The sequence below is a fragment of the Cavia porcellus genome, unplaced genomic scaffold, assembly GCF_034190915.1.
Source record: "Cavia porcellus strain 051 isolate PalLab524CR breed Dunkin Hartley unplaced genomic scaffold, mCavPor4.1 scaffold_31, whole genome shotgun sequence".
In the NCBI taxonomy this organism is placed as follows: Eukaryota; Metazoa; Chordata; class Mammalia; order Rodentia; family Caviidae; genus Cavia; species Cavia porcellus.
The window spans coordinates 11175668-11190908 of NW_026947514.1; the positions used below are offsets into that span (position 1 = coordinate 11175668).

General features: G+C 53.1%; 1 protein-coding gene and 1 long non-coding RNA gene across 11 annotated transcripts; one reads left to right on the forward strand and one right to left on the reverse strand.

The window, feature by feature from the left end:
* Positions 1 to 3416: 3416 nt before the first annotated feature.
* Positions 3417 to 12435, reverse strand: LOC134474233 (uncharacterized). The gene is made up of 2 exons (XR_010044954.1): positions 12183 to 12435; positions 3417 to 3753 (listed from the first exon to the last, which is right to left on the reverse strand). It is a non-coding gene; the product is annotated as an uncharacterized LOC134474233 (long non-coding RNA).
* On the forward strand, positions 5558 to 14834 carry Fam181a (family with sequence similarity 181 member A). Of its 10 annotated transcripts, none has more exons than XM_063241327.1 (4): positions 5558 to 5690; positions 5829 to 5969; positions 10528 to 10613; positions 13449 to 14834. In XM_063241327.1, the coding sequence occupies exon 4, from the start codon at positions 13525 to 13527 to the stop codon at positions 14413 to 14415; it is 891 nt and encodes a 296-aa protein (XP_063097397.1). In that variant the 5' UTR covers positions 5558 to 5690; positions 5829 to 5969; positions 10528 to 10613; positions 13449 to 13524; the 3' UTR covers positions 14416 to 14834. The 10 variants fall into 10 exon arrangements, with proteins under 10 accessions (XP_063097397.1, XP_063097400.1, XP_063097396.1 ...); XM_063241330.1 differs by having other exon boundaries at positions 13479 to 14834; XM_063241326.1 differs by having other exon boundaries at positions 5829 to 5892.
* Positions 14835 to 15241: the final 407 nt, after the last annotated feature.

A 15241-nucleotide genomic window follows, 5' to 3' on the forward strand; every position in this document is an offset into this window, starting at 1 on the left:
CACTGCTAGGTGGAGGAGTGGGAGTCCTCCTTTCCATCTCTTTGAAGATGCTTTTGAGAGTGATCCAATAATAGGCTTGTGATTTCTAGATCACGGATGTGTAATACTGGATTGGTCCATGATTAGTCCAGTGTAGTTCTGTTATGGTTTATGTTCGGATGCCCCCCCCCCCAGCCTCATGCAATCATGGTTGCAACTGAATCTAGTGTTCGTGATTGGTTCATGGTCTAGCACTGGGATTGGTGGTGAGAGTGCTCCACCTACCCAGGGGTGGAGCTAACACACAGTGTCAGGGCAGGAAGAAGGTATGTCTTTTTTTTTTTTTTTCATGAGTTCATTCTTGCTGTTTTGCAGTGGCTGTGAATGGAGGCCCTACCATGGCACCCTGCCTTGGAGCAGCTAAGTATGGATTGAAACCACCAAAATTGTAAGAAGTAAAATTTCCCTTCTCTAAATTTGGGAGTCAGGTATTTTGTCTCAGCAACAAGTGAAAAGTAACTAAGACAAGTTCTGATGTGGACGATGGGCTACTGAAGAAGGAAGACCTACCTCGGGTGTGGGTGGCACCAAGAAGTAGATTTGTAGCCTGGATAGAATAAAAAGGGAAAGCAGAAGAAGCCTGCTGCTTCCTGCCTGCCGTGCCATGGGCTGTTTGTCCTCTGTTGTGCTGCCCTGCCTTGGCGCCAGCAGACTATGGACTAAAACCAGTACAAACTGTGAACTAAAATAAACCTTTCCTCCTTTAACTTGTGGGTGTCAAGCACCCACAAGTCCCAGAAATAAGAAAGTCATCAAGACAGGTGCTGTGGTGTACAGTTGTGTTCCCAGCACTCTGAGAAACCAAGGCAGCCAGGTTGCAAGCATGGCAACATAGTGATTTAGTGACTGTCTCAAAAAAATATTTTTAAAGCTCTGGACCCTGGGTTTAATCCGCAGTACTAGGGAGAAAAAAGAATGAACAGGTTTAATCTATGATCTGTGGTGTGACCTGTTGATTTCTGGGTCTCTGTATTGAGGAAAGAAATAAATCAAGTCCACTCAAATGGGGTGGGCCAAACCCACCCACCAGAACATGGTCTGGCAGTCAGGTCGGCCACCCTCACTTGCACTTGATGAGACTCTGAGGTGGACAGGAGGAGGGGAAGCTCTGTAGGAAGAAGGGAGGCTGAAGCTGGTACGCCCGGAGGCTGGGCACTGTTGACCTGGGAAGGCTGAAGGAGAGTGGAGCAGGAGCAGGGCATCTTCTGTGCAGGTTGGAAGATGATGGGCTTTCCGGCTGACACAGGAGCAGAATCAGGAAGCTGGTAGTGACTGACCAAGTCCTGCCTGTTCTGAGCCCCCTGTGGCAGGGGTGGTGTCTGGATCTCTGAGCTGATAGCTGCAAAGACTGGGAGTCTGCTTTCTCTTTGCACTGCCTATATCAGAACCTCAGTGGCCTCTGAGAGTGTCCCTGTGGGCACTTTTAGGGGTCTCCTAATTTGTGGCTGCCCACAGCATCCTAGGATCCATGGCTCTGAGGCTTCCAGGTAAAAGGTCACCTTAGCTGGTTTCCCCCAACCCATGTGCCGGTGCTTCGGTCTACCTTATTATCTTCTATCCGAGTGGCAGCCTAGATCCACTTGACAGCTTCTGAAGACCACAAAGTCACTCCACTAGAGGCAGAGGAACCTGGCCCACTTGTATGGAAGAGGTGACTAAGACAGGGGATATTTGTGCAGGATGCGCAGCCCCCCAAAGGCTGCCCCATCATCTCCTTCCCTGGAGGGAGCCTTTCTTCTGTTTCCCACAGGCAGCAGAGGTGAAAGCACCGTCTCTGGAAGGCCCACGGAAATGCTTGCATAGCTCTGGAGGGATGTCCACTGACACCCAGCAGGAAACCACCTTACCAGATTGCCAGGGGCTTAGAGGAAGCATGGTAGCTGCAAGGTGGGTTGGCTCCTACAAGGACTGGGATTAGTAAACAGCTGCCATCGTTAGAGCTCTAGGCAAAAGAATTCTGGGCATGGGGTGCCATCATCACCAGGACCAGTCCTGCTGGGGCTCAGGTCTCCCCTGCGGTCACCATCACTCTGGAGGGGGCAGGGAAGGGCTACTCCTCCAGGATCCCCGGCCCCTGCAAGGATTCCACAGTTTCCCCTCGCACGTGCCCAAATGTGACTCTATGAGTTGCCTTCCAGATGTCACAGGCACAGACATGTCTGGGGCTTGAATGTCAAAGGACCTGAGTTCAAATCCCTGCCCTGAAATGGGCCAGCTGCAAGGCCTCCAGTGCCTGTGAGCAGAAAGCCCTTGGTTCTTGTGGAAGAGATAGATGGGTGGGTCCTGGTGGCTGAGTATGCTGAGCAGCCCAAAAGCACAGAAGAATTTTGCATGGAGTTAAAGTCATGCGCAGGGGCAGGGTGAGGTGCTGCATACGTGTAACCGGCACTCTCAGGAGCTGAGTCAGAATTATTGTAAGCTTGACGCTGAAAGGATACAGCAGTGAGAGGTAGGACCAAGGGACGCTTACCTTGAGGTCATTTTCCCGGCCCCTAGGCAATTTACCTGTGGCTCGAAATGAGTTCCAATCAGCTGCTGGCACATCAGCAATGCCCCTTTAGGCACCAGCCCAGACCAAAGCTGTATGTATGCCCCCCACACCACGTGTCCGGCAGAGAAAGCCAGGCCCCGGTGGTCATGGAGTTTCTCTCCACATCCTTAAAATAAAGGCCACTTTACTTTATATTCTGTCTTCTAACCGTGTGCCAAAAATGCTATCAGAGGCCAGCCTGGTCAACTTAGCCAGAACCTGTTATAAAATTAAAAAAAAAAATAGCCACCCGAGGGGGAGAACCAGCCAGCGTCTCCTGAGATCCATGCCATGTTGGAACTTAGGGAGCTGGGAAACCAAGCAACCCGCTCGCCTCTCTGGTAAGCAGCCGTGAGCCTACTGTCACATTCCCCCCTCCCCCCGCTAGCAAATGGGAGCCAGAGGTCTGAGCAGCTCTTGGGAGGTTGACCATATGCCATATAGCAAATGAGGGGTTCCTTCTATCTGGGGGGGTCTTCCTTTCCATCTCTTTGAAAGCAGTAATGTTATCACTGTTTTGCTTTATTCTGATTAATGGCATTGCTCTATTCCATGTTCTGTTTTCTATATTTCATTAGATTTTGCTGTACCTGATTGACAGGACAACTATTGTGAAGATAACGAGATATACTATGGTACCTATTACTGCTATCCCGGTACCTGCTGTGAAGTTCTGTACCAGTTTCATTGCACGGTCTCTCCTGGCTTTGTTCTGTCTTGTTCTGATGTATTTCACTACCTTCAAAATTTAAAAAAAAAAAAAAAAAAAAAAAAAAAAAAAAAAAAAAAACCTTTTAAAAATTAAAAAAAATAAAAGAAGTTGAAGATGTGGCTCACTCAAATTGCCTTTGCTTCAATGCCCAGGACAAAAACAAATGTCCAGGAGGAGGCGCTGTCCTGGGTCCACCATCAGCCAGCTGAGCGGGCCCGGGCAGGTCACTTCACCGTTCTGCGCCTTCACGTTTTCATCTGTGAAGCAGGGCTGACGGCTGGCATGTGGAAGGGCTAATTTTACGAGTCGACTCAGCTGGCCCAAGGGTTGGCCGGAGAGCAGGGTAAACGCTCTGTCCGGGGTGTCTGCGGAGGGGGCGTCCCCAGCCGAGATCAGCTCTGCACTGGCGTCCGAGGCCCCGGGAGCAGATGGCCTCCTCAGTGTGGTGGGCATTGTCCAGTCTGTCCACGGCCTGAATAGAACAAAAAGGTTTTGAACTCTTTGTTTTGGACCCCACTTTGGACATTCTCTGTAAATGCCACCGTTTGACAGAAATGACAGGGGAAAAAACCAAGAAAGGAAAAGAGCGATTCACCGACTTCCACTGCCGCCTTCCAGGCCTTTGTTAATTAATATTTTAGGTAAAATTAATTTTATTTATTTTAAAATCAATTAACTTAATATTCTAGGACATGTTAATGAATGAACATTAACTGAATTTCATTAATTACTACTGAAAATAAGCCCTGCAGTTATCTCATGAATGGCCCTGCTACAGCAGTGAGCTTGGTGGGTTAGAAGTGTTATTCTGTTAAACGCGGACATTTAAAACACTCCTGCTTCTGCAGCCCTGGTGTAGAAGGTGTGAGTTTTTTTTTTTAAAAATCTCTTTCAAATGAGAACCTCATAAAATGGAGATACTGCTGGAGAGACTCAGCAAGAAATCTACCAGGGACTCAATTCCTTTTTTTTTTACCGGTACCAGGGATCAAACTCAGGACCACATGCTTGCAAGGAAGGCGCTTATACCGCTGAGCTAAATCCCCAACCCCTAGGGACCAATTCTATGACAAGAGAAACAGAGGCAGAGGCTAGAAGTGTAGGCAGGGCCAACCCCCAGGAGTGTGGGAAATATTCATTCATTCATTGAGAATTTCTCTACTGAGCACATAAGGCGTGTGAGGCCCCAGGGTACTGTTCTGAGCAAGAATTCAAGTCAATGGACAAGTGTAGCTATAGCTAACAAAACTTTATTGACACAAATAGGTGTTAGGTTGTGGTTTGTTGACCATGGTGGGGAGGGGGAATGCCAGAAAAAGAGAACAAGAAGTACAAAGGCCCTGGGGCAGAGTGTACCTAGTGTTTAAGTAGCAGCCACAGGAAAGGCGTGAGTGGAGAGGGGGTTTGGTGAGGGGTTACAGTTGGAGAAATACCTGAGGAGAAGGCAAATGGGAGAAGAGAAGTGGTCTTTACTTGACTCTGTCCTGCTCAGGCAGATGCAGGGGGTCCTGACTGGGAGGATGTGGCCCGAGACCCACATAGAGGCTTCCCTGGAATCATGCTCAGTTCATACCTGCAGTCACACTTCCGGCTCAGGGAATTTTCTTGGCTCTGTAGCGCTGGGTGTGGCCTGCACTCCCCAGTCCCAATCTGGGGTTTCCTCCCCTGATTCCTTTCCTACATTGCACCCTAGGGCCCTTCTACTCTATCCCAGCCCAGCCAAGGCAGTCCCCACCCACCCTCAGCCTGCTGAGAAGAGACCCACAGAACGGACTGGGTCCCGTCTACGACAGCTACCTCTCATTTGATTAGAAGGTCACCTCCAGCCCCCTGAAGGACACGTGACTTTGCACTTAGGACTGGCTGTGGCCACACCCTTGAGCAAACTATCTGGGGCTCCTTCTGTCCCCCACCCCTCAGGCAGTCTTCTATTCTGATCAGACCTAGGCCATTCTTGGGACCCATCATTGTCATAGTGATCCCAGTGAGCCCAGCAGGGTGACCAGAGTCATCTTACAGAACATGTCCCTTTCACACTTTATTTTTAAACTGGGGATTGAACCCAGGGCTTTGCTCAGAGCCACATTCAGGGATACGAACCTGGAAAAGTCACTTCCCTTCTCTGGGTACAAGCTCAGGGGTAGGGTTATGAGAACACCACCTGGGCATCCGAGATTCCACACTGGATTCAGGACACTGAGTACCTATCTGCGTCCACCCGGAGGTAGACATCGCTAGCCGATCAGAGCCTTCACACCCCGAGCAAAGGGGAGGGGCTTGGAATGGGGCCAGCAGGCGGCTGCCAATCAAAGCTGAGTTGGCAGTTGAGAGTAAACGGACTTTCGTCCGTGGCCAGCACCGTGGTAGAGTTAAGAGACTCATCAGAGCGGCCCTGGAGTGTGCAGTCAGGTGACAGGCATGTGGCGGGTGGGGGAGAGGTGCCAGGCAGTGGCAGGAATGTGGGGCCACCGTTCCCTTGGGACACAGAGTGGGGGGCACAAAGACATAACTGCCATGTCATTTCCGTCACACAAGCCTTCTTCACAGGGAGGAGACAGACGCAGTGCGGTGTCCCTGGGCAGCCCTAGATCCAGCCAGCAGGGATGTGAAGGTGAGAAAGGCGTGTGAAGAGGAGGCACCACTGGTCTCTCAGTCCCACATCAACCCTGCCAGTGACGCACATGCCGGGTGAGGGATCAGACCCAGAGCTCCCTGGCTGTGGGGACAAATCACAGAACAGTCACGGTCGCCTCGGGATGGATGTCAGCTTCACTCCTTAGGCAATTTGTTTAGTCTGTGCCTCAGTGTCCTTGCGTGTAAGAGCAGGGCTCAGAGAAATACCCACCTCATTGCGAAGGACGGGTGCAGACCGAGTTTGGGGAATGCCATCCGGGGTTTGGTAAGAGGCTGATAGACTATTTAGTAGGTGCTAGCTCAGGTGTCTGCTTTACCTCGCTATTCCCAGCCCCTCAAAGTATGTCCTGCATATACAGAGTGCTCGTTACATGCTTTGGAACACAACCAAACCATTACCAACCCCTCGCAAAGGCCACATGGCTTTTCTCATCCCCATTTCACAGAGGGAGAGACTTAAGTGACCTGCACAGTCTAGGATAGGAAGGGACGGCCATTTCCTGCCCCAGCTGTGCCCACACCCAGGGCTCTGCCCGCTCCCCAGCCTTTCTGGGGGTCTCCACTCAACCCATTTTCTTATTATGCACCATGAACCAATGAGCTGTAACTGACCCCTAAGGAATGCTCACGCCAAGAAGAAAGTCAAGTGCCCAAAGAGCGTTGGCCAGAACAGACCACACTCTGGGTACAAGAAATAAATAAGTGATCCTCCACAATCCTAAAAAACCTATAAATTCCCTGACCATCATGCAATCAAGCTAGATAACAAATAGCAGGAAGATAGCCTGAAAAGCCCAAACTCCTAGAAATTAAGGCCACACCCTGCTAAATAACCCACATGCCCAAGAGGACACCTCTGGGGAGAAAACAGGAGCACCATATGGCACCATTTTTGAGATGCAGTGAGCACAGTGCTGAGGGGAAACTTCATAGCCCTAAAACTCCTATGCTAGAAAAACAAGAAAACTCTCAATAACTAAAGCTCCCACATCAAGAAGCCAAAACATAAGCAAAAGTAAAGAAATAAGGAAATAACAAAGATAAAAGCAGAAATCAATGAAACAAAAAATAGAGAAGTGATTTTAAGACATCGGTGGGAAAAGATCTGGTTCTCTGAAGTAATCAATGAAGTATCAATAGCTTCCTGGGAAGACTGATTTTAAAAAGAGGAAATACAGACTACCCAATCAGAAATGAAATGTTGACATCACTGCAGATCTGGCAGACATCACAAAAGCAAGGGAATGCCAGGAACAACTCCATGAACGTAAAGTCAACAACTTCAGAAAAACAGATCAGTTCCTTGAAGGCTACATGTTCATTTAAAATGCAACACACAACCTGAACATCCACTGGTTTTTAAAAATTGAATTTGTAAGTGAAGAAGAGAAAGGTGAACTTTCCAATGCATCTCATCAGGCCAGTGGGACTCTGGTTCTGGAGCGAGACAAGAATAACACAAATGAAAGCTATGAGCCAGCCCCTCTCATGAACACAGGGAGACAAAATACAACGAGATATTAGCAAATTGAATTCAGCAATCTATAAAAAGAATTGCACTGCACACCAAGTGGGTTTAATAAAGGAAAGGTTGGCTCAGTGTTTGGAAAACAATCCTTGGGTCCACTATACCATCAGGGTTACAGGACAAAAGCAGCACCAGTGACCATCAACACACAGATGGACACAGCGCGAGGTGCACAGACCGTAGAATGTCATTCAGCCTTGCACAGGAATTTCTGTCACATGCCCCAGCATGAAGATAACGGTGCTAAGTGAAAGAAGCCAGACATAAAAGGCCAAATATTGTGTGTCCCACTTCTATGAGCCAGCTGGAGTGGACAGACAGCAGAATGATGATCAAAATGGGCCAGAGGGTAAAGGGAAAGAGAGGGGTCATTGTCTGCTGGGGACAGCGTTTCACTGAGCGATGTAAGCAAGTTTTGGAGAAGGACGTTGACTGCACAGCAGTGTGAATGCTCTTTCTGCTGCTGAACTGTGTGCCTGCGGTGGCTAAAGGGAAAACCGCACGGTATTACATATATCTGGGCTCATGAAATTTCAACAGACGAAGCAAGAAAACCATGCAATCCTGTCAGCTGGTGCAGAACGGTCATCCAGAGGCATTCGGCCTCCATCCATATCAGAAACTTGTAGCAAATTAGGGACAGAGAGGAGCACTCTCAACATGACGAGGAGTATATAAAACCCGCAGCTCACATCTCGCGGGTGAGGGGTCCCCGCATCTTCTGAGACTGAAGAGAAGGCTAGGAACTCCGTCCACGGCACTCTTCTTCCTCAGGGAATCCCCGTAGCCCACCCCTCCCAAGATGGACAGCAGGAATGAGGGTTTTTGGGCTGTCCTCTGCCCCAGAGGCCACCACAGCTCTGGCCCCTGTTATCATACGCAGGGACTGCAAACAGTGTTACCTGATTGTGTGATGTTGACTCTGCCCTAAGTTATATTAGGAGAAATCAAGTCATTCCCAAGTTCAGGACCTTTATAAGTTAGACACCGTCCTGCATAAATCTGCAGTGTAACCAGGAGGTTACATCTGCTAATGGCATCCAGCTGAAAGCTGAGGCCCAGAGAGGGTGGGTGACTGGCCCATGATCACACAGCCAATGCAGGGGCTTAGGTGAATGCTTTTTTTCACCAAGCCTGTTTTGGTTAGTGTTATACTGCTACAGCTGAAATCCCTTTCATGCAAACAGTTGCTTCTATCCCTATCATCGGGCTGCAACCACAGGTGTAGTTTGCACCAGGCTGTGACTTGTGCGGGGCCTCATGAGGTCTCAGGCGGTTCATGGGCACAGCCGTGAGGACGGTAAGCCTCAGCTGGCAGTGGCCAGAGGGGCTCTTTCTCCCATCACAGCGTCTGCTCTGATTGTGGCTGACAGCATGCTGCAGGCTGGGCTTGGACCGGAACTGCCACTGTGTAAGTGGGTTACATAAAGTCATCTTGTCATGTCTGTGTCCCATGTCCCTAGAGGCACTGCCGGGTCACTGTGTCCCCATGCAACCTGCACAGCCTCCCTGTGTTGGGCTGGCCATGATGGCAGGAGTGTGCCTGAGGCACTGGAGAGGCACAGCCTGGGGAGGCAGGCGGGGCGGGGCATTGCTTGACAGTTGTCAGAGAGAAGCAGCCCACAATGGTCAGGACTGAGGGCTCAGATCTCTCTGCAAGTATCTGATTCTGGCTCTGTCATCTCTGAACTGTGGGACCACAGGCAAGTTTCCCAGCAGGGCAGCTCCTCTGTTCCAGGCTTTATTAACAGCATAAGCATGGCACCCAGGAAAGGCGAGTGACTTCATATGCCTTCTGTCCTGGTCCTTGGGTGGAGTAAAATCTCTGACTACCATGGTCTGGTGTCAGAGGAGCACCGTGCTAGAGGTCAGGGATGCTCTGCCGTGACCCTGGTCAGGGAAGGAGAGGTTGCCCACTTTTCTCCCTGAGTTCTTTGTCTTGAGTCAGCTCAGCTGACCGGCTTTGGCAGAGCTCTCTAGGACCAAGGCAGGGTGCTATCGGGAGATGGCTTCCTAGCTTTCCAAAGAGCCACAGCCCTGAGGAAGTGTAGAATCTGTCCCTGAGCACCTCTCACTGGCCCTGCTCAGTGCTAGGACATGCAAGTCCCTGGAGTCACAGACCAGCCGGTGGCCCATCTCCCCGATCTCCTGGAGCTTATCCGTGTGGACCTGGGAAAACAATAAAGGAACAGTACAGGGAGAAGCTGTTTTCAGTTCACTGGATAAATGCGATTCAGCAGAAGGGGTGAGCGATGTAATGCACGGAACCCTGAGAAGTTGCTCTGTGCCAGGCACTGGTAGGGGTCAGACTACAAAGGGCCTTCTGTGCTTGTTAAGGAGATCGCACTTCATCCTCTAGGCCATGAACCCGGGGATGGGAGAGGGTGTCAATAGATTGCTGGGGGTTGACAGGAGGCTTCCTGGAGGAGAATTTTGTGCTGGGTCATGATGAAGCCCGAAGGCACAGTGTTGGCTGTTGTACCCAAAGTCAAGAGGTCTGACACTTGTCTTTGGGTGTATCACCAACAGGAAGTAGGGAAAGTGACTTCCTCTCTGTCCAGACCCAGGACTGGAGTGAGAAGGGCCGAGAAAGAGAAAAGCCATCCTGAGCAGGCTGCTCCGCCCACTGTCCTTCCGCCTGTCCGTCTGTGCGGCCTGTCAGAAATTCCAGGGGAGCCGGTCTGTGAAGGCCCCCGGGCCAGGTCCTCAGACCACTGTTCCTCCAGCCGCCGCTCTCCTGATGGCTCCAAATCCAGGCTCCAGAGCCCTGAGCCAATAGCTGAGGGTCACTGCTGCTCTCCGTGTGGAAGAGCTGAACCCAGGACTTGGATGGAAAATCCGACCCCTGAAGCCTTCAGAGCCGAGAACTTGGGCAGCACCTGGCCCCCAGGAGGACCTTGGGGAAGTCATGCATGTGGTAAACTTTGCATACAGATCTGGCTTCAAGTTCAAGTTCTGCCAGTCATTAGCTGTGAGGCCTTGGCAAAGGTGTCTGTGCTAGGTCGGATGAGACGTGGCACAGAGCAGGTGCCCAACAGTTCCATTCCTCTCTTTTTCCTCTTTTTTCTTCCTTTCCTTGAAAAGCATTTGGAGGAAGAGCAGTGTGCCTTTAGAGCTACGGAAGGACTTCCGAAGGCCAAGCTTGACTCCCAGGAGGCCCCCTGACCAGGGTAAGGATTGTCGTTAGCTGAGAAATAAGGAGGTGGCCCCCCAGGAAGGCAGGGCCAGTGGGCTGAGTGGACTGTAAGTTCAAGGTTTGGCATCAAATAGGTCTGACAATGTGGCTGGAGAAAGGGGTCCAGAGAGAGGGGCCCACATGGCCCAGGCAGGGTTCAGAAGGCTGGGGCAGGATCAGTGAGGCCTCCTGAAATCAGCCTCCAACAGTGCTCGATGGAACAGGCAGCTGAGAAGTGCTGGGTTCCAGGGTGTGTGAACCCTGGGCTGTGCACACTGGTCCTGTGCCTTGGTCAGCAGGGAGCTGCGAGGGAAGCCTAATCTGGTGACCAGAGGGCATCAGGACAATGATCTCTCTAGCAGCGCATGCTGGGTGGCTTGGAGCAGACCAAGCATGTTGCCCGCCTGTCCCAGACAGGTTAGGCTGAGCTATGCCCTAGAAACATCACCTCCTGATCTCTGGGGCTCAGCTCTCAACCTCGCCTGCAGTGAGGGTGACTCTCCAGGGCATGTGTCAGCTATTGACCCTGGATACTCCAGTCCTGGCTGGTACATGCCCATACCCGTGGTGGCAGGGATGGGGTCTGCTCCTCGACCCTGGGCCATCTTCTCCAAAAGAGGGAACCATAGGCCAGATGGGAAGTCGCTTGGAGTCTGGCCACTGTGGGTCTCGTCCCGACAGCAGCAGTGCCATGGCCAGTGGGGGTGGGACATCTTTTGCCAGTGCTCCTGTGTCTGGGGAGGGGACCGCGGAGGAGCCCTGGTTGTTTAGGTCATGCCATTTGGGGGAGGGGGACAGTTAGAATACCAGCCCCTTGGCTGATGGAGAGGCACAGGAGCAGGCAGCAGAAGAAAGGAGGGACAGGAGAAGGCCTGCCTCGCTGCTGGTACTGAGGCCACACCCATCAGCGTTTCCCAGGCACCTCCCTCACCGTCGCTGGCCTCACCTTCCCTCTAGCTAGTGGTGGGCAGGGCCAGCGCTGGCTCTGGGCTCTCTTGCTTGCTCTGAGCGAGTGGCCCTGCTTGCAGCCACGCCGGCGTTGGCACGGTGACAGTAGCCAAGTGTGCAAACTTGTGCCATTGTCCCCAGGCCAGGGGGAGCCATGGAGACTGGCTAATATGACACAGGAAAATGTTTGCTGATGGCAATTCTATGGGCTTTGTCCACCTCTTTCTCCATCATGACGACTCGATTTAAGTCTCTAACTGTTTGATTACAAATGCAAGGGGCCGTGCAACGCCAACCTTTTGTCCAGCCGCACTGAATGGGCAATTCAGGCTTTGTGCAGCTCAATTGAGGAAGCAAACATAAAGACAAGATTCCTGAGAGCTCCGGCTCCCTTCCCATGGATATGCCAGCGCCCTGTTAGAGTCCTTCCCGGCTACCTTTCGCCACAACAGTGCACCTCCCTGACCGCACAGGCCGTCCAGCGCCCATCCCTGAGGGGTCCTGGAGAAAGAGAGGTGGTCAGGAGAAAGAGGGACAAAGCCAGAGCCAGAGACAAGAAACCGAGAGAGCCACTCAATGCTCAAGGACAGCAGGGAAATCAGCCCGCCCAGCTTACCCGTCTGATTGTCTGTCTGCACTGGAGCATGGCAGCTGTAGGCCAGGAGTGTTTCAGGAAGGTTTGCAAGCCCATTTCCACCAGCCCAGCTCCTCCTCAGTCCTGAACATTTCGCTCCTGCACACACTCCTGAATGCATGCACATGCACACACTCACACTCACACACACACACTACCTCCTTGAGAAACCAGGGAACCGAGGTCAAGGGGAGGAGGGGCATGGAGGCCTAAGAGAGTGGGGCTGAGGGGTAGAAATTTACCGGGAAATGATTGCATTTGGGAGCTGTCTTTTTTGTGATGGTCCCCATGGTGACAATTTGTGACGGCAAAGAATGTGGGAACGGGGCGCCGCCGCCTGATTGGGATGCTTTGTATCTGGAGAGGCGCTCCTGATTGGCCTAAGGGCCCCCCAGCCCTGGGAGTTGTCCTCCATTCAGCCCACTCAAGGGCTTGCACTGCCGCTCCCTCAGCGGGCAGCACGGAGATCGGTCGGGCCTGCCCAGGTCTGCAGTGGGGAACCTGCTGGCCACGTCTGGCGGCGGTGGGCCCGGCCAGCACCTCCGGTCAGTGTGGAGGCCCTGCTGTGGGCTGCCTGGGTGGGGGGCGAGGGGCAGGCTGGGGCCTGGAGGAGGAGCGCAGTGCTGTGGGTGGTGGCCCAGGAGGCATGAAATTGCCGCAGATGCTTCTACCAGGGAGTCCCTGCTGTCTGCAGCCTGAAAACAGCCTCGAGGCAGGTCTCGATTAAGTGCTAGACAGGGTCCTCCTGCCTGGTCCTGCGTGAGAGTTGGGGGTGGAGCGTGGGACTGAAGAAGGGGGTGGGCTGCCGAGGGGGAGGCCACCACCAGGCAGAAAAGGGGCTTGGCCTTCTGCAAAGTGGAGCAGTTGTCTGGGCTCAGAAAGGGAAAAAAACCTGGCTGGCAAGTTGTGCACCGTGGCAGAAGTGAGCACAGCTGGCATGGGAGAGGAGAGGCGGCAGGCTGGGAGTGCGGCCCAGGGATGCCACTTGTAGCTGGGCCGCCTTGGGACAACTTGCGTGACCTCTCTAAGCATCAGTGACAAGAAGTGGGCAGCACCCCAGAAGGCTCCAGGAGGTTGTTGGCTCTGGCGGCATCATAGGTGCTCAGGGAACCTTCTGCCTAGAGGGGGTGTCCCATCACCCAGGGCTCCATTCTGGGCTGAGGGGTGCTGGGTGGGGGGCATTGGCTGCATCCCGTTTGGCAGAGTGTGGCTGCTTGAAGAGACTCCAACAGCCTCTCTTGTCCCCAGATCAGCCCCTGCACCCCCCTCACCCTGCAGAGCCCACCCTCTTCATGGAAAGCCCCATGCAGTGGCCCCCCTGGTGATGGCATCCGACAGTGACGTGAAGATGCTGCTGAATTTTGTGAACCTGGCATCCAGTGACATCAAGGCGGCGCTGGACAAGTCTGCACCCTGCCGCCGCTCTGTGGACCACCGCAAGTACCTGCAGAAGCAGCTCAAACGCTTCTCGCAGAAGTACTCCCGGCTCCCCCGGGGGCTTCCTGGCAGGGCTGCCGAGCCTCACCTGAGAAGGGGGCCCGAAGACCACCCCGAGCAGTTGCCCCTCCATCCCTCAATCCCTTGTGGCCCTGATTCCAGCCCTGGTGGGATTGGGGGCTGCAAGGAGAAGGCTCTGGGGAGTCCCTTTGGGGAGGAATATCTTTCCAAGGAGCAGACCCTCCAGGGCCAGGGCCCAGGAGCTGCCAACCTTGGCCAGGTGCCCATGCGGAAAAGACAGCTGCCTGCTTCCTTCTGGGAAGAGCCGAGGCCCACCCACAGCTACCCCATGGGACTGGAGGGTGGACCAGACCCCAGGGAGGGACTTCTCTATGAGTGTAAGAAAAATTGCAAGGGCTTAGAGTCTGTGGTGCCTGAGGCTGCCCCAGGGCCCCTGTCCCCAAGAGCACTGGCTGACAAGGAGCCACTCAAGATGCCTGGGGTCTCCTTGGTGGGCCGTGTTGATGCTTGGAACTACTGCCCCTTCCAGTACCATGGACAGCCCATCTACCCTGGCCCTCCAGGGGCCCTGCCTGCAAGCCCCATCCCTGGCCTGGGCCTGTGGAGTAAAAGTCCAGCTTTGCCCACAGAGCTGGCCCACTTCTGCAAGCATGTGGATGGCCCAGGGCAGAAGGTGTACAGACCTGTGGTTCTGAAGCCCATCCCCACCAAGCCGGCTGTGCCCCCACCCCTTTTCAACGTTTTCGGCTACCTCTAGCTAGGCTGCCAGGGCCTGGGTCACCTCCTCCAGCCTGCAGTCATGGGGGCCCAAGGAGCTGTCTTTGGGAGGAGGAGACTGGGCAGAGGCATGGTCTGGGCATTCCCAACGCCCCATCCTTCCCTTTGCATGTTCTGAGGGCAGTCTTGGGGCAGGGGCTTTTCAGGCAGTCATCAGCTCAAGCCCTGCAGCCTTGGGGCCAGGCTCAGTGCCTTCTCCTCAGCCCAGCTGGAGCCCAGCAGATCCTTCCCTGTTCCTGTGCAGACCACGGGCATTGGCACCTGGCCCAGCCCACCAGCCACCCAAATGCCACTTACACACCCACTGTTTAAGCCAATTTCAGTTGTTGTTCTTTTTTGTTCTTTGTAAATATTAAGAAAGTTAATAGAATAAAGATATTTCTTTTTGCAGTTTCCACATCTTGGGTGTCATGCGGTGAAATGGTCCCCAGGCCCATGAATCCTGGCTGTGCCCAAGCTGAAGGCTGCTTAATGGGGAGGCCAAGAGTATCCTGAAGCCTGGGTGACATCCTTAGCCAGACGGCATTCAAAGGAAGGCGGGTGGGCAGGGAAGGACTTTCTGACCCATATGTCCAAAGACAGAGGCCACGCAGGCCTGGGTGCTGGAGGGCCCGAGCTACTCTGGATCCAGGGAAGGCAGAGCTGTGGGTCCGATTCTGCTGTGTGCACCTCACAGCAAAGAGGCCCTGCCCAGGCCCAGTCAGAGGGAAAATTGGGCCCACCAGGCATTCAGTCCCTTGGGGATGAAACAGGTGGTTTTGGTGTTTTGTGTGATGTATATTTTTTGTGACTCTGAAGATTGGACC

Coding starts and splice junctions, on each gene's coding strand:
- Fam181a (XM_063241327.1), top strand. CDS start 13,525: ATGGCATCCGACAGTGACGTGAAGATGCTGCTGAATTTTGTGAACCTG.